At 33.9% G+C, this 19,064-nt stretch overlaps 3 protein-coding genes across 3 annotated transcripts; all 3 read left to right on the forward strand.

The window, feature by feature from the left end:
- Positions 1 to 4,414: 4,414 nt before the first annotated feature.
- Positions 4,415 to 10,972, forward strand: LOC142629642 (uncharacterized). Its single transcript, XM_075803665.1, has 5 exons — positions 4,415 to 4,546; positions 5,872 to 6,207; positions 7,790 to 7,894; positions 8,012 to 8,059; positions 10,518 to 10,972. The coding sequence occupies exons 2-5, from the start codon at positions 5,947 to 5,949 to the stop codon at positions 10,755 to 10,757; spliced, it is 654 nt and encodes a 217-aa protein (XP_075659780.1). The 5' UTR covers positions 4,415 to 4,546; positions 5,872 to 5,946; the 3' UTR covers positions 10,758 to 10,972.
- Positions 10,973 to 11,500: 528 nt separating this feature from the next.
- LOC142627311 (pentatricopeptide repeat-containing protein At3g20730-like) lies at positions 11,501 to 13,880 on the forward strand. Its single transcript, XM_075801139.1, has one exon. The coding sequence runs from the start codon at positions 11,629 to 11,631 to the stop codon at positions 13,651 to 13,653; it is 2,025 nt and encodes a 674-aa protein (XP_075657254.1). The 5' UTR covers positions 11,501 to 11,628; the 3' UTR covers positions 13,654 to 13,880.
- Positions 13,881 to 14,355: 475 nt separating this feature from the next.
- On the forward strand, positions 14,356 to 18,059 carry LOC142627312 (putative polygalacturonase At1g80170). Its single transcript, XM_075801140.1, has 9 exons — positions 14,356 to 14,663; positions 14,919 to 15,047; positions 15,722 to 15,892; positions 15,983 to 16,003; positions 16,120 to 16,327; positions 16,450 to 16,531; positions 16,693 to 16,801; positions 17,209 to 17,325; positions 17,465 to 18,059. Exons 1-9 carry the CDS (start codon positions 14,424 to 14,426, stop codon positions 17,777 to 17,779), a joined length of 1,392 nt encoding a protein of 463 aa, XP_075657255.1. The 5' UTR covers positions 14,356 to 14,423; the 3' UTR covers positions 17,780 to 18,059.
- The last annotated feature ends 1,005 nt before the right edge of the window (positions 18,060 to 19,064 follow it).

Here is a 19,064-nt window from a genome sequence, read left to right on the forward strand (position 1 = left end):
ACAAGAATTGAATTGATGGATGGATATTTTATGAGAAAGAAAACAACAAAGTTAAAGAAATATCCCTCTATTGAATTGAATTGAATTGGAAGCTACAGAAATTGATTTTTTTTTTTTTTTAATGAATCAATAAAAATTGCATTTCACCAATGTTATACATACCAGGCAAGAAGTCTACATCCAATAGACAGCCTTAAGGGGTGTTTTGTTCACCATAATATGGTAAACATTACAACAACATTACTAGAATGTGGAATTATGATGTTTGGTTCATTTATTTGTATACAACTTTAGGTAGCATTTGGTTTAGGGAATTTACATTACCTCTGACATCCAAATTCCTTAGAATGTGATGTCTGAGAAATGTAATTATTTATATATTTGGTTTAATTATGAATCTACTAGAATTTCTAGTATTGTAAGATTCCAATGTTTGGGTTATTCATAAAAATCTTCTAGGTATAATAATGCGTCTCATACAATTTAAAGGGAGGGAAGACTTACTACAAACTTAAAAGACAATTTGAGAGACAATATTAAAATTCGATTTTAACGCATTTGAAAGAGAATGAAGTGGAGATATTCCTAAACTTAAAAGCAATGTGTTTTGTGTGAATAAACTTAAAAGCAATGTGTTTCGTGTGAATTATCAAGCCACTTTTTCAATATCTTCATACAACTAGATAATGAGAAAATAATATAAACTATAAATTAATTCAAATTTATTAAAACGGGAATCTAACATTTTCAAATGACATGTATAATACAAAACTGATTATTTAAAATTCTTTTTTTGTATTGTATATCATGACATGCATCATGTTTTTTCAAGGTTAATCAATTAAGTTGTCCATTACGAGTAATCAATCTTTGTACAAAGAGGACCACATCAACCTTATCTAGTAGTTCTCCAACTGAATACTATATTGTCATATGTTCACATTAATTGAGTATAATCTTAGTCACAATCCAAAATACAATTATTTAGTCAAGAGCCTTGTAGCTCAACTAGTTAGCACCTCCAACTATGTCTATGACATCCAAGGTTTAATTCTCCATTTTCCCTTTCACTGCATGTTGTCAACTAGTCATTTCCACCAACCAAAGCTGTAGGTAATAAAGATGGATCCAGGCCAAAGCTCTAGAAATTGGAAGTTGGTAGGTTGTATCTTCACGACATTAGCATGATCTGTTAATGCGAATTGCCACCTCTATGCTCAAATCATTATAAATCATTTGACACCACTAAAAAAAGACTAATAGAAATGTACATGTGCTTTGGATCTACTATTCCATCAAAATTTTGAGGGGAAAAAAACTAATATGAAATAAATTCATTTAAAAAAAAAAGAATGGAAACACATGCATATTAATTATTAAAAAGTAAAGAACTATCTTAAAATATAGGCAAAAATACAATGTAGATCCTTGAAGTTTTCCTGTTGTGTGCTTTTGGTCTCTTAAGTTTCAAGTGGGTGTTATTAGTCCCTGAAATTTAAAAAATGAGTGTCGTTGGTCTATTTATTAACTTCCATTAAATTCTTGCTTATGCGTCTAACGAAGCATTGACATGGCACTTATTTTTTTCCCTGTGGCAACCTATTTTTTATTTAAAAATCACACATATGATTAAAATCCAAACTCACTTCTTTTCCCCAATATAACCCAAATCCGGAAGACCTAGGTAGTTGACTACTTTCTCAAAATGAAATCATACTCGATTGAGATGGAACACAAACTAGAGCGGCAATGCGTCGTCACATCCATAAAGGTCTCAATGGATGTGCATTCTTTGAATTTATTTGGTATTTGCCTTACTGTTTTTCACTTCCAAGTCATAAATTACATTTGGTATTCAATTGGTATTCATTTTTCAACAAGGGCTATAGAACTGCCAAATGGTTTTTCTCTATTAGATTGATTTAAAAACTCTTAGTTATTAATTAAGAGTTTCCATTGTATGCTACCAGATCAGACCAAGGGATTGTGAATTGTTTGAATAATATGGTTTGAAATTGATGAAAGGTAAAACCATTATGAAATTGACGATATGGATAAATTTTCTAAGGAATATAAGAGAGATTTAGATAAAACAATGCACCGAGACGTTACCAAGCTTCTTGAGACCGGTGAATAATTAGGATACAAATTGGAACGGGTTCAATTTATGAGTGTAATTTTGGTTTTGTTTTTGTTTTATTTTTTCTTTAAACAGAATAAGTTGCTACATGGAATAAAAATAAGTGCCATGTCATCTAATGAAATAATGTCATTGATAAAGACTTTTTTTTTTTTGTTCTTTAAAAATCAGGCTAAATAATGTCTTTGGCTAAGTAATAATGTGGTGGATTGAGATGGATTTATTTGGTAAATAACCTAGCAAAACAATAAAGTATATCTTTTCTATGCAATATCACATCTAGTATAATAATAAGGACAAAGTTTGACTACAAACTTATTTGTAGTTTAAAACTGTAACTTCCTTTTAAAAAAATTATCATTGCCATATATTTTGAAAAATATAATAGTTGAATTGCATATTCTTTACACTTTTAGCAAATATGTCAAATTTTATGTTAATTAGATATTATTCATTATATGATCCAAAAACTTATTTTTTATGTATAATTTTAAATTACAAAAACTTGCAATTTAAATAATTGATTGATGACATAGTTATTGGTCTTTGATTTTCTCAAAATTTTGCAAGCATAGATGATATAAAAAGAAAATGTAATTTAATGGTAGATTTGTCAAAATTTACATCCAATAAAAAAAATATTGAATAAATTTGTAGTTTTCAGTTACAACCAAATTTGTAATCAAACTTTGTTATAATAATAAATCACATATAAATTTGAAAGACAAATTAAGTGCATCTATGTGTGTGTGTGTGTTTCTAAAAAAAAAAAAAAAAGATACTAAGTGTTGTTGAGTCGTCCCACATTGGTAAGGTGTGATATTGAAAAGGGGTTTATCACTTGCCCTGTGACACTAATTGCCGCATGCAGTTTTGGTGTTCGCAGGTAAGTATATTCCCTTATCTTATCCCCTTCTCCTGTATATGTGTGTTTGTGTGTGTGTGTGTGTGTTCGTTTCTCAAAAAAAAATCTATCTAAAAAAGAAAAAGAAAAAAACTTGCTTCATTGTTAGTGGTGGCGGGGAACTCGTTCATATAGATGTAATTTTCATTAATGGCAACCTGCAAAAATGGGGGAAAAAAACACATATAGATGTGTTCGTGTAATGGAACTAATTGGACACGCTAATTATTATTAAATTTAAAACATGATACCAAGCGTACTCTTTAGTCTTTATGGTGCTAGGTAAACTTTTCTGCAATTTTTTTAAAAAATTATTAAGATATTGTGTAAATTTTGTTTCCTTACATTTCTAAAAGATGAGGTACTTAGCCATGCCTAAGAGGGAGATTAGTCTTGATGGTGCTAGGTAAACTTTTCTGCAAATTTTTTTAAAATTTATTAAGATATTGTGTAAATTTTGTTTCCTAACATTTCTAAAAGATGAGGTACTTAGCCATGCCAAAGAGGGAGAAAAAAAAGTTACATCTTTTTTCCTATTACCAAATAAGCCCGTAAATAAATCAAGCAATTTATAATAACTCAAGTTTGATTTGAGAAAATGTTTGTTTATACTTGTCATTTTTAATATAAAAAAAAAAAGTCAAAGTCAAACTCATGTTTAGGCTCAGTTATTAGCAATAAGCTTAATTATATTAATGTGTTTGTGAATAAGCTTGTAAATATAAGACTCAATTTAAGTAATATATAATATTTATATGTACATAAGTCTAAAATATACTTAGATGGTCTTGTGATTAGATTGTTTAAATTTGTGAATAAGTTAAAATCATTATTTGTAATTTATTAATAACATAAGTAGTCCATTTCATAGTAAAAATTATACATAATTTTAACAATACAAGGTAAATAAATCTAATTTTATAAATTCATAAAAAAAAAAATCATTCTACCTAATTAACTCAGACAATATAATTCCAACAATAATTTAGTTTATTAGCATATATTTTATGAAATTTTTATAAATTTTGACCTTTAATAAAAATAAATAAATCAAGTTTGAATATATAATCTAAATATTTGTATTAAAATTAAATGAATAATCTTACATTTGTACTCAGTTTGACTTAAGTTATTTATAGCACAACAGCCAGCAAATAATATATGTGAAAAAAAACAAACAAAGAGACAAATACTAAGATGTTTTCATCCAATGAAATTCTGCCACGTCACCAATAAAGCCAAGACTGATGACGTGTCTGCTTCGCGGGGTGACTCCTTTGTTGTGCTAATCAACAAGATTACAAGAAGAAGACGACGATCAGAATGCAGTGGCACTTTCGCAATATACGGACCTCCCAATGGCATTTTACTAAACGCTCAGCCATAATTAAATAAATATATATAGGACAAAAAAATGGCCATTAATACCCAATAAAGCTGGGCTGTTTCTGACTTCTGTTGTGTTCTCCTCCACCTGAAACCACCGCAAGCAAGGTCTAAGGGTACCGTATTTCTCAATCTTCCCCTTTCTTATTTACAATCATAGCCTTTCACTTCTTTTTATTGCTGAATTAATACTAATCTTCTTCTTTTTTCTCTTTCTTTCTTTCTTTCTCTTGTGGTTTTCAGTATTTTAATTCCTAAATTTCAGTTTGTTTTATTTAGAGAATTATGAATTATCTTTGTACGCGCGCAAAATGAAATGTTATTTTTTCAGTCAAATTGAGTCTTTAAAAACTCAGTAGTTGATAATAATGACTAGATTTTCATGGGTGATCTCACCATAAAACTACCGCTTGTCCCAAAAGCTAATTATCGCGTCTATCACGCGCGGGTCGAAACTCCCCCGCTCAATTGAACCTTTTTAAATGAGAGTTTGAATGTAGACGGGTTCGAACTCAAGACCACCTACTTTAATACTATGTTAAATAACCAATTATCTCAGAAACATGAATTGAACCAATTAGCTACTATACTAACAGACATCGTAGGCTGCCTATGTTTTGGTTTGTCATAATCCAAGTAGAAGTAGTATGTTCAGAACTCTTCAAGTAGATGATTGCGTTTTTTTTTTTCCATGTAAAAACTATGTGTGTATTTGCAAGCTTGGATTCACTAATGGATGAATGTTCAAGGGGTTTGAATATAAAAAAAAAAAATACATATAAGCTTTAACAGAATTGAAGTAGATGTTCCATTTATATGTGTTTGTACTGGCCTACATGATTTACTATTTGACAAGTTTTTGTGTGTCTGATGAACTAGAAGTATAGAACCAATTGATGGTATTAAGGAATATATTAATAGCAGGAAATGTGAATAATGTATGATTCAACGGCTTTAAGAAATAGGATTTTTTTTTTGGTTAAATGCAAATGCCTCTATAAGGGCTTCATTGTTTATCGGTAAATGTCTATTCTATCCCTTATTCAATTTTGTGATAAGGTTGGAGGAATTTAGCGCCCCCCTCCCCCCCCTTATTTCTCCCTCTGTGTGTTTGTCAATATGCTTTCATTGTCTAGTGCAATAGGAACTGTCTTGAGCAAGTGATGTGGGTTCGAGTCTTGAGAATGGTTACTTCATGCACATGTCTTTGGTGATTGGGAGTTTATCTTTTCAAAGATCCTGCTTGGCAGGACCAACTTTGGGTATTGGGCATTTATTCTATCTATTAAGCTCATAGTAGAGGAATAATGTTTAAATTTATATGTCTGGAGGTTTATTGGTGCAAATTTTGCTTCTGCGTATTATCAGAAATCTAGTGATATTGCTTTGTTTTTGCATATTTTTCTCTATAAGTGATCATGATCTGGGTTGGCTTTTACAGGGGTTGGTGCACACACAGGCTTTTGTAACAGTGCTCATAAAAATAGGGAACTGTATTCGTGTCCGAAACGTGGATATGGGATCTGAAGGACCCAAGGCAGTCACCATTCATGTAACTGGATTTAAGAAGTTCCAAGGGGTTGCTGAAAATCCTACAGAAACAATTGTTAGCAATCTGAAGGATTTCGTTGAAAAGAGAGGGTTGCCACCTGGTGCTACTCTTGGGAGTTGCACCATACTTGAGACTGCTGGAGATGGTGCATTGCCCTTGCTTTACCAGACCTTGGAATCATGCATCTCAAAAACAGATATTACAAGCCACGAGCAAATCATATGGGTTAGTTGTTACTTTTTATTATGCAGCTCCGTATGATTTTATAAATCAGTTGTAATTTTGGAAATTTATCTGGAAGAAATTAATTTCTTTTGTACATTGATTTCCAAGGTTAATTGATTGTTTAAGAACAGCTTTCAGGGCCCACAAGTTGGATTCACTACTTCAGTAATACCAAATAAGGGTAGTGGGACTTATTGGTTAAAAATAATAATTTCCGAAGAGGTCTTAGGATGCCTCAGCAATGGATTAGTTGTTAGGCTGACCTGAAAATTCTGCATAGATTTAGACTTGCAAAATGTGTGAAAAGAATTAATAGATATGAATTATCGTTGATCCAAGTTTTTAAACTAAAATGTATCATGGAATGGTATCTCCAAAAACTTTAGAATTGTTGAATTTTATCATCACCATACAGTGCCCTTGGTCTCTAACTGTTTTTGAGTTATTTGATTACTTCATATTTACCATGGTCAATTGCCATAGGTTGCTTTTGGATTTAAGGATTTAAAATCAAGAGATCAAAGAACAATTGCTATTGTAAATTAATTGATATGAAATTTAACAACATATGATGATTTTGCTCTAACAAATGTACTTGAGATGTTATGGATTTGGAAATAATATCTCACACCTAATCATTTAAATCCACATCCACATTGATAACACGTAAGTCCAATTCACAAATTTTATCAAGTGAAATAATTTGTCTTTTAATACTTTATTTAAGTTGTTTAAACAGAAAAACTGAACCTAAATCATTCCCTTCAAATACTTATATCCAAAGGACAAAGTTTAGCTCCAAACTCATTTGGAGCTATCTCCTCCAACCCACTATGTGGCAATTTATAAGAATATTCATGTGTATTATTTAACCAAGTTACATTTTTCATTGAAAAAGCCATGTGACTAAACCTATACATGGGATGGTCTCTTCAATTGACGCATAGTGGGTTGAAGGAAGATAGTTCCAAACCAATTTGGAGCTAAACCTTTTTCCTATTTAAATGAACTAATATGGTATAAGAGTAGGTAGTAAGAAGTGGTTTTAATAAAAAATAGGCATTTATTAGTTTAAAACAATCATAATGTACCCCCTTAATAGTTCATTTATATGGGGTATCCGAAGTCTAGCATACTTAGGACACTGGCGCTGAAGGAAGGAGCAAAGTTTTACCTGTCATTACCACATATCCTTGGCTTTTTGTTTGTTTGTTTGTTTGTTTATTGTTTATCTGCTGAACCTTCTCAAAGTTGAATGCAGCATTTTCAATATTTGATACTTTGACCTAGCCACTCCATTGCATTTGCAGTCTCACAAAGTTGAAAATAATGATCACATTGATATCTGTGTAACTTTTCTTTTTCCCTCACCCTAAATCATTGCCACTTTATATTGCTTTCCTATGGAGACCCAAAATTTTCAACCATAATTAATAGGGCATTTTATGATACTGTGAACAGTTTGCAAAGATAAGTTAAAAAGGATTCTGATTAAGCAGAAGCCTATGTTAGTACAATCTTCAATGTTTCCTGGATTGAGGATTTCTATTTAAAATACATTTTATCTTCATTTCTTCTTCAGCTACACTTGGGGGTGAATAGTGGGGCTCCAAAATTTGCCATTGAGCAGCAGGCAGTAAATGAAGCCTCTTTTCGTTGTCCAGATGAGCTAGGATGGCAACCTCAGGTGCACATGGTTCTTTGTTTCAGAGCTGTTTCATTGATGCCATTGTAGCAATTTATTTTCATTTTGTTTTTGTCTCTTTATCCTCTTGGTCATGTTTTTTGTTGTACTTTTCTGCAGCAAGTCCCTATAGTATCTGAAGATGGAGGAACTACTCGAGCAAGAGAGGTACTTTATGTTCTGATTTAAATATGTATCTTGGCATTCATCGTTTGTTAGATAGAATTAATATAGAATGAGTTTTTCTTAGTAACAACATTGGCACAGTATTGGTTCACTGCTTTACATAGTGGGGAGAGGAACTTAAATGTTGAATTTATGTTTATGCTAAACGTTGCCGATTTTCCTTTGGCCTATCCACACCTCCATCCTTGTGGTGGGTATATCTCTGCAGTTCGATCCTTGGCATCTTCACTTAATTTGAGGAAAAAAGTTTCCTGAATATTGAACATTATGAAGAGTTATTGGGAAATTATTTTCCTTAAGCAGCAGTAAATCTATGATATGTTTCAATTCATTGCATTAAGTTTCAGTTTCATCCTCTTCCCCCACCCCCTCCCAAAAAAAAAAAAAGGAAAGAGAAGAAAAGAAAAAAGCATTGGAGATGGAAATTCTAGACCATATTTTATAGGGTTATGCTCAAATGCATAAATGTTGTGTTTAAATTTTATTAAAAATGAGTGTCTTAACTTGATCCCTTTTGATGAAAAGCACTAAAAAAAAAGAAAAAAAGAAAAAAAAGAGCTCATTGTTCATAACTATTTAGTCCTGGGATTGATATTATATCTCAGGTGTTAACTGTAAGATAGGCAACATAGATTCCTTAAGCTCTATAAAGTTAAGCAGTGCACTGCATAGGATAAATCAGAAAGGACTTAGGGCATGATACTTATCATGATGGAGAGTCTTGATAGTACTGCCATTTGGTTTTGGATAGATTAGATAGAATATCAACCTACAACACCTGCTCCACGATGATTGCTCTTTATCACAAGGCCAAGACACCGATTGGTTTTTGGTGTAAGCGGGGATTGAACCCTAGATTTCTTATTTGAAGACAAGATATTTTATTAGTTGAACTAATTGGAATTCAAAATGAGATAGTACTACCATATTGGTACATAAATGCGAGGGTCATTCACAGCTACACCATCTGTTTTGGTTTCAATTTGCAACTCTCATGGAGATCCTAGAAAAGCTTTTGAAAGTATAAATAGTGAGAAAGCACTGTCATACTCTCTCTCTCTACCCTTTGTTTTCCCCGCTAAATAGATAGCAGTCATACTTGCATATAAAACATGAGGATCTTTTCACAGCTACACAATCTGTTTCGGTTTCAATTTAACACTCATGGAGATCCAAAGCTTTTAAGTTATCTAATGAAACTGAAAAGGCTTAAATTGAACAGGTTTAACATAGACTATATGGAATGTATATTGTACTTTAAGTAAACATACTTTTTGCTACACTTGTTTTGTGCGCATTCTACGCGATATATATATATATATATATTATTTTTTTTTTTAAAAGAAAAGGGGGAACCCAACACCCCCCCCCCCCCCCCTCTTTTTATTTTGGTTATATTGAAGAAGTGGAGAGGGCATGCCCCAGAAAAACAACAAAAGCACCCTAAAGGGACCCCTAGTTGACTAGAGGACTAATACAAGATAAAATAATCCTAAACAAAAACTAAAAAGATACCTAATGGAGATAAAAGAGAACATATTCAATATGTGCAATTTATGCAATACTAAAAATAGCTTCAGTAATCTGCCAGGAGCTTCAGTAATAGCTTCAATATGTACCATTTTACGGAAGGATTAATTTTCTGATGCTGCGCCGTTTAATAAATCCAACCATTGCAATCACTATAACTCCATGGCATCTTCCAATCATCAGAAAGGCATTTCCATTTCCTCTATGTGAAGTTGCAAGCAAAGATCAGATGATTCTGACTCTCACCTTCATCAAGGCATAACACACACTGGTTTCTCTGAGTGATTCCATGAGAGGGAGAGAGAGAGAGAGTGAGTGAGTGAAATTCTAGCATCTTTTCTTCCATAAACCTGTCATAAAGGGGTCAATGGGATGCCCTTTTTTGAGGCTCTTCTTTTCATCGTCCCCTGCAGTTGCTTTCTAAATCTTACCAATTATCGAGAAAGTTTTGGTGGGTTTGAGAGGAGAATGTCACATTTTTCTCAAACTTTCTCCTTTTCTCATTATCAATAACAAACCAAATGTTGGAGAGGATAGAATTTTCTTTTCTTTTTTCTTTCCTCAGGAGGTGGACAATATGTAGTTTAAGACTGTCAGTTTTGCAACCCATGGAAATTGGAGAGTTGTGGCTATGATGGTTGAGTTTGTAGATTTGCAAAAGATTTATTTGACCTATTTGAAAAGTACTAGGCCAATTGAACTAAGCAACTGCCAATTCCTACAGGAAGTTTCACTGTCAAACCGGCTATATCATTTCAGTTGCAAACTAGACACTAATAATTATAATTGCCATAAAATTGTGATGAGTATTTGAAAACATTCAACTTTTTGTTTGTCATGCCTCTGCTCTGTCTCTCCATATTTTTTTCCTGTGTTTGTGTTTTAACTTTTCATCATTTGGTTGTTGAAGACTTCTTGCTGCATTGAGGAAATCCTGAAGTTCTTGAAGAAGGACTTTGATGTGACAATTTCAGATGATGCGGGCCGTTTTGTGTGCAATTATGTATATTATCATTCTCTCCGTTTTGCAGAACAGAAGGGTCACAAATCTTTATTTGTCCATGTTCCTCTATTTTCAAGAATCGATGAAGAAACCCAGATGCGTTTTGTAGCCTCCCTTTTGGAAGCTATTGCATCTACATGTTATTGATATGAGTGCTTATTTGAACATTTCTTGTTTGTTTGTCATCTTCTGGTGAATGTCAATCATTTGTGTCAATACCAATCTAGTTGTAAAACATCTACCTGTATGAACTTTGTGGTCTGCTGTTTGTTCATTTGTGGTCCTTCCTATTCAGAGCAAGTCATCAATATGTAAAATTCAGGTGTATGTTATGTCAAGAAACTGCTGCCCAATTTCTCAAAGTCTGTCATTTTTTTTTTCTCTTGAATTTTATTGTGTTATGTACTAATGTGTATGTATTATCCTTAGATAATTTGTCAATTGAAAATTGAAACAGGTTTTCGTACATCAACTCCCTCATTATAGGGCAAGAAGAGAGTCATTGGGAATTGGGTTATTTAGTTGGAATTCTATCTTGACATTTTACCCAAAATTTTGCATAATAATGTGTCTTGTAATTATGCATGTAAATGCTAGCGATGTGGGTTAGCCATGTGGTTAAAATTAATGCGGAAGTAAACAAAAATGGGTATTTATATAGGCGTTGTAGGATGCTGCAAGTTCCCTTATTTGTCAGAAAGTTTACTCTGCTTCATGTGCTAGTTTGGGTTGAACAAGACAAAAGCCGAAAGGTCCTTTTTTTTTTGGAGCAAAAGCCAAAAGGTCGTTTTGTGAGCTGTTTCGAGTTTTGACTCGTTAAAAACATTATTTACGATATCCAGTCCATTGGGTCCAAAGTTAATATTTAATTCATGGTACCCATCAAAATCAATTGGCTCAAACATCAATTTGAGGGTTTAGGGTTTAAAGCGTCATTATTCTGTAAGGATGATATTCGTGTTCCATAATTCTTCTCTACCAGTATATTATTTGTCCGGATATTCCCATTTTACTTAAAATGGTCTCATGGGCCATGCAAAGCGCTAAACTCCTATCCTTTGTACGAAGCATAGCAACCTCTACACCTAAAAATCACATACCAATACTTTCATCAACCCCTTCTCTGGTGTTGGACTCATACTGTGAAAGCAGTGCTCATGAGGGTGTTTACTCCAAAAACCGAATAATTGATAGCCTAATCAAATCTGGGCAGTTAAACTCTGCCCTCAAGGTGTTTGATGAAATGCCACTTTGTGATGTTGTTACCTATAATTTGCTGATTTCTGGTCATGCCAGATGTGGGTTTCCAAAACAGGCTCTTTACCTCTATGCTGAAATGGTTCAAGAAGGAATAAGAGAAAGCCCATCCACATTTTCCTCTGTTTTGGGTTTTTGTAGTGATGCAGGGTTTTATGGAGAAGGAATTCAAGTTCACTGCAGGGTGATTACACTTGGATTTAGCTTGAATTTGTTTGTTGGAAGTTCACTCGTTGACCTTTATATGCATATGGGGCATGATGATGTAGCTTTCAAGTTGTTCAATGAGTTGCCGGAGAGAAATTTGGCCGTATGGAATTTGGTATTACGTGGGTATTGTGAACCTGGTGGTCCAGGTCGATCAGATAAGTTATTAGAGTTGTTCTCTAAAATGGGATTGGATGGTGTGGAGCCAAATGGTCTTACCTTTTGTTATTTATTTCGTGGATGCAGTAACCAGAAACTTTTAGATGAAGGAAGGCAGCTGCATTGCCTCACTGTTAAGGTTGGATGGGTAGAGTCAAATATATTCGTAGCTAATGCTTTGGTAGATTTTTATTCTGCTTGTGGAAGTTTAGTTGATGCAAAAAAATCATTTGATAGTATTCCAGTGGAGGATGTGATTTCATGGAATTCAATTGTTGCAGTCTATGCAGATAATGCTTTATTGTTTGATGCTCTCAAATTATTTTCAATTATGCAATTTTGGGGGAAGAGGCCTTCGATTCGATCATTTGTAGGCTTCTTGAATTGGTCTAGTGGGTCCAATAATATTCAATTTGGTAAGCAGATTCACTCTTATGTTCTAAAATTAGGCTTTGATCGTGGAAGCATGCATATCCAATCTGCTTTGATAGATATGTATGGGAAATGTGGTGATATTGAGAGTTCGGTAGCCATATATGAAAGTGTTCCGGAGAGAACATTGGAGTGTTGTAACTCCTTAATGACCTCATTGTTGTACCGTGGCAGCACTGAAGATGTGATTGAGATGTTTGGTTTAATGGTTGATGAGGGAGTAGGACTTGACGAAGTCACTTTCTCCACGACACTAAAGGCGTTATCAGTGTCTCCTTCGATAAGCTTGGCTAGCTGCAGATTGCTACACTGTTGTGCAATAAAATCAGGTTTTGAATCTGATACTGCAGTTGCATGTTCCCTAATCGATGCATATTCAAGATGTGGTCGTGTTGAACTTTCTAGTCTGGTTTTTGACAAAATTCCTTCACCGAATGTGATTTGTTTCACATCTATCATTAATGGGTATGCCCGGAATGGAATGGGAAGAGAAGGTCTTGAAATGTTTCAAGCAATAGTCAAAAAGGGTCTGAAACCAGATAAAGTGACATTCTTGTGTGCATTAACAGGGTGCAGCCATTCGGGGTTGGTCGAAGAAGGAAGATCACTGTTTGATTCAATGAAATCATTACATGGGATCTGCCCTGAAAGGCAGCATTTTTCATGTATGGTAGATATGTTAGGCCGCGCGGGTTTGCTTGATGAAGCTCAAGAGTTGCTGCAACAGGCACCAGGAAAGGGTGATAGTGTAATGTGGAGTTCATTGTTGCAAAGTTGTAGGGTCCATGGTAATGAGATAGTGGGAAGGAGAGTAGCAAAAATCTTGATGGAGCTTGAACCAGAGGATCCTGCAGTTTGTTTGCAAGCTTCAAATTTCTATTCTGAAACTGGAGAATTTAAAACGTCAATGCAAATTAGAGAGGGTGCTTATGCAAGGAAGGTGACAAGGAAGATTGGCCACAGTTTAATTGAGATAAAAAGTTGCTGATAATACTAGCATCCTCTAATGATGGAACCAAGATATCAAATTTGGCACCTACTACAGAGACTCAAAGCAGAGGACTGTGGCGGTTGATGGTAACTAGGGGGCTATATTCCCATCAATCTAGAACTGCTTATCAAGTCTGGATCTTGTATAGGGAATTATTACAGAAGAGTTTCTTTTGCTTAAAGGTTTAAGCGTGCATGTTCAAACAGACAATTTGTACTTTGGATTCCCCTGTTTGGTCTAACTAACTTCTTGACCTTTTCGTCCTTCTTTCTTCTTTCTTTTTTTGGTGTGTAGTGCGTGTGTATGAAAAAAAGTGGGGCTGGGGGTTCATTAAAATATGGCTATACAACACATTGTACGTCTACATCAATTTCTTTTTTTCTTTTTTTCTTTTTTGAGAAACTCTACATCAATTTCTTAATTGCAATAGTTTGAGGTTTCCAGAAAATGTAATTGCCTTTCCAGAATAATTTTATTAATTTCTCATGGAGAGAGAGAGAGAGAGTCCATACACACTATGACTGGTAAATTTTGAGTATTGGCCGTAGAGTAAAGCAAAGAACTAGAAAAATAGAAAATTATCTTGTACTTTAAGAGTCGGCATGTAGAGAATGCAACATCTTCATCTACTTTCAAGCGAAGCCATATAGCCCACAAAATCCATCATTTTCCAAACTAATCTACACATATATAAATAATAAGCAGATGTATTCATTGAAATTATACAAATCAATCAATCTTACAAAACAGCCAGAACAGGCAAAAACATGGATAAATTATTCTTGCTTTGTTTTGTTGGTTTGCTGATAGTGGCTCATGGAGTTGCAGGAAACATGGTATTTGACAACATTGACATGCTTGAAGAGCTAGAAAACTTCAATATAGAGGAAGAATATGAGGCGGAAACTTCTTCTATCCCGTCATGGACAAGTGAACGTGGTAGCAAGGTTCTTGTGAATGTGGATAGCTTCGGCGCAGTTGGAGATGGAGTTTCTGATGATACCCAGGTGAATATGTGTTTCTTTAGGAATATTTGTATAAGCCTATATTTAAAACTCAAGGTCAGACTAGTTGGCAAGAGCTGCTATGATACCATTGTCATCATATGATTGATGCAAATTATAATATGTTGATCAACGATTTGTTATAATTAAAGATGGATGTGAAAGTTAATGTCTGGTCTCACCAACCTCAACATGTTCAACCTTTTATTATTGCTGTTATGGTGTGCCTTGCTTCTTCTCTAATGTTTTTACTATCAGGCTTTTGTAGAAGCATGGGCCATTGCCTGCAAAACACCACAATCAGTTTTTTTGGTGCCTATTGGACGGCATTATCTAGTTAATGCAACAAAATTCAACGGGCCATGCTCAGACAAATTAGTTATCCAGGTAGTGTCTTTACTCCATTACATAACTTCTTAAGTATCAATATTCAATATTCCTTTATGGTTATTCATATTTCTGTAAATAAAGTCTTTATACATCATTGTTCTTGTCATTGAAAAAACTACAATTATTAATAATTTCTGTCATCATTATCATATAATGGGATTGCGGGCTCAATGGTATAAGCCATTGATGTGGCTGCCTAAGGCCCCAGTGAAAAAAAGGCCCATATATTTTAACCAATAATATTAATTAAGTCGAAATATTAACAAATAAATAAAATAATATTTTCTTATCAAATGAAAAGCAAATAAAAAAGAGAGAAATACTATATTCACAACATTTTTACAAAAAAAATCCTAAATAGCAGATTGTTAAGGGTTATTATTGACAGCAAAAAAAAAAAAAATTAGTGGTAGGTTCAAATAGAAAACTTTTACTAGCTTTCAATTAGATTCACCACTAACATCATTTATTTACTCACTACTATCAATCTGTCACATCAACAAATGTAAAAAGTTGTCAAATTTTTTTGTGTATATAATCTTTTTTTTATAAATTTTACATAATTCATGTTAATTAATAGTAATTTTACATATGAAACAAGATAATCAATTTTTGCCTTAGGCTCTCAAATGCATCAAGCTGCCCAATATAATGGTTTACTTGGCGTACAGATTGAGGGAACAATAATAGCACCAGATGAGCCGAAAAACTGGGACCCAAAGTCCCCAAGAACATGGCTTGATTTTTCTAAATTGAATGGAGTCCTTTTCCAAGGGGGTGGAGTTATTGATGGCTCAGGTAGCAAATGGTGGGCAGCATCTTGTAAAAAGAACAAGTCAAACGTAATATTTGAGAACTTACACTATACTTCTCTTAATGCCAAGTATTTTGATTCAACAAATGACATTAACCCCTTTTTCTTTTTATTACAGCCTTGCAAAGGGGCACCAACAGTAAGTATCTGTCTCTTAGTTACAAGTTACAACCATATTTCCAGAAAAGATTTTATGCTGACCATATTAGACTAGGATCACCATATAGAATTTTGACTCCCCAAGATTTATTGCAGGCGCTGACTATAGATTCAAGCTCAGCTATTAAGGTAAAAGGCCTCACTATCCAGAATGCCCAACAGATGCATTTCATTATTGCCCGGTCTGATTCTGTGCGTGTTTCGGGAGTACAAGTCTCAGCTCCTGGAGACAGTCCTAACACTGATGGAATCCATATCACTGAATCAACTAATGTTGTTCTGGAAAACTGCAAAATTGGAACAGGTTCTTACTTTATCCTTTTTTTTTTCCTTCGTTAAAATTCCATATCTTTCCTTGTCTCGTCTTTTTGTAGTAAGAACTAGAATCGAGATGAAACTAAAGAGTGATTGTGATGCAATATCCAGGGGATGATTGCGTCTCAATTGTCAATGCTAGCTCTGCTATCAAGATGAAGACAATCTATTGTGGACCAGGACATGGAATCAGGTACCATCTTGATTTGACATTGCCCAATTACGGTTTTGCAGTCCCATTATCTCAAAAGGACTTTGCAAAATTGGAAGATTGTGTTTGCACTATAGTATACACAACTGTAACTGAACTTTTGTAGCCTGTTACTTACATTGGTGCAAAATTATTCTATTTAGCATTGGAAGCCTTGGGAAGGACAACTCCACCGGTATAGTCACAAAGGTTGTCTTGGATACAGCATTCCTCAAGGAGACTACCAACGGCCTCAGGATTAAGACTTGGCAGGTAATGCTCTACATCATGCTGATTAATCATTTAACATCCATTATTGGTAATTGGATGAAAATACCAATAAAGCTAGATTTAATCCCCCAAACAAACGGACCCTTGAGGGAAAATCAAATGGGTTTTCAGTATACCTGTAGAGACTTCCACACTCATCTAAGTGAAATGTTGCTTCAAACAAAATTTTAAGCGGTGTTTTTGGTATCAAACATAGAACATGATATTTTAGTGCTCTAGTAGACGCTGCTACATGTTCATAGAACAATTTCTAGCAAAATTGCATTTAGAGTTTATACTAATCTATTGGCCGTTTTATAAATTTTATCATGGTAAAAGTTTAGCTTATATCTAAATGCCCATGGGATGAGAATAACATAAATACCTTTCACTCTGATGTTCTGCTATAGGGAGGTTCTGGTTATGTTCGTGGTATACGTTACCAAAATGTGAGGATGCAGGATGTAGAAAACCCCATCATTATTGATCAGTTCTACTGTGATTCTCCAAGTGCATGTCAAAACCAGGTAACAATCTCCAAATTCCCTCTCTTCACTATTAAACATCTACCATTTGATTTCTTGTTATGTAATCAACTTATTCATTTAATCAAAATCCCAACAATTATGATTTCTTGTATATATATATGTGTGCTTGTTTTGTCAGACATCAGCTGTGAACATAAGCCAGATCTTTTACAAGGACGTTAGTGGAACTACAAAGAGCGCAAAGGCCATGAAATTTGCTTGCAGTGACACAGTTCCATGTAGCAAAATAGTCCTCAGCAATGTGGACTTAGAGATGAAGGATGGTACAGTAGAAACCTACTGCAACTCTGCCACAGGCTTTGGCTATGGAATTGTGCATCCTTCAGCTGAATGCCTATCTTCAGATGACAAAGAATATATCATTATCAATAAGGAAGAAAAGGCTGAAGTTACAGAATCTAGCAGAGAGAAAATTGATCACACTGAACTATAACTTGGCTCTCTCTAGATACTTAAGTAACAACTATAGTATATACTAAACTGGATAAATGGCTTTTAGAGTGCACCACTATAGATTTCTTGGAGGAAGTTTGAGGTGCCTAAGCAAATTTTAAGGTAAATTTAAAATTTTATATCATATAGTAATATACAAATACTGGAGTAAAACTAATTCAGAGAAAATAGAAAGAGATTGTATAATGCAGTTAATATTGAAAAAGAAAATGTATTAATTTTATGAATATTAATTATATGTGTGTTTTACATTTGGTGGTAATACATGGTATTTTGACGTTTATTATTTGTCATCTTTGTAATGTGCTCGTTTAGGAGAACTTATTTTCATTAGTTTATTGGGCTTGAAAACTAAGTTAGACAAAAGTACAGTTATACCTAAAAATAATGATAAAACTTCAAAAATTGTAGATAAGCTAAATAAGTTCAATAAAATGGAAAATACTATTTGCAATATTGCAATAGTCTACTATCTCCCAAAACAAGAAATGAAAAAGGAAAATGGATATAAAAAAAATACATTTTTGGTCTCTAAAATTTAGTCTAAAGCTTTTTTATTTTATCACTTTTAATTCTTAACAACTTCTAAAAAAATAAGAGTAATGACGTGTCAGCTTTTTAATTTGGTCCCCTTGGAGGGGAAGCAATCACTTTAAAATTTAGGAATTATCAATTTAAGTTAGGTTACCAATAATATAGTTTGGCCCAAAACAAAAACAAAACCAAAAAGAAAAAGCCCATTATGGGAAAAAAATTACAGCTGATCTCCATCTAAGGCCTAACTTAGGGGCTGGTACTGAGTGCTGAGTGCTGACCCAAAAGGAGAACATAGCCTACTATATTTTGTATGGCAAACCCGAAAAAAATATGCAAGCCTGAATAAAAAGGATTATGGTAATATTGTGATACTAAAGAGTGGTGAGAGATGGGCCAGATGATCCAGGCTTAGGCTGTCACCACCGAAGCATGTCGAGGCACAAATCCGAAATCCAATCTTGGCCCAGCTCTCCCTTAACCCAAATGGCCTAACAGGTTATGATTTGATCTTTCTCCAAGGCTATTTTGTAGGGAAACATCATCACATCCTAACTAGCCAATGGCCAAGGACTCGACTCAAGCTATATATCTAGTTAAATTTGTGATTGCCTCAGGTTATATATCTTGTTAATTTTTTTATTTGAATTCCGATCATTTCCCCCCACACCCCATAAACACTTATACTTATGGAGCGATCATCACGCTAAGGATGCGCGATGATGTAAATT

The sequence above is a fragment of the Castanea sativa genome, chromosome 3 (genome assembly GCF_040712315.1).
Source record: "Castanea sativa cultivar Marrone di Chiusa Pesio chromosome 3, ASM4071231v1".
NCBI classification, from domain to species: Eukaryota; Viridiplantae; Streptophyta; class Magnoliopsida; order Fagales; family Fagaceae; genus Castanea; species Castanea sativa.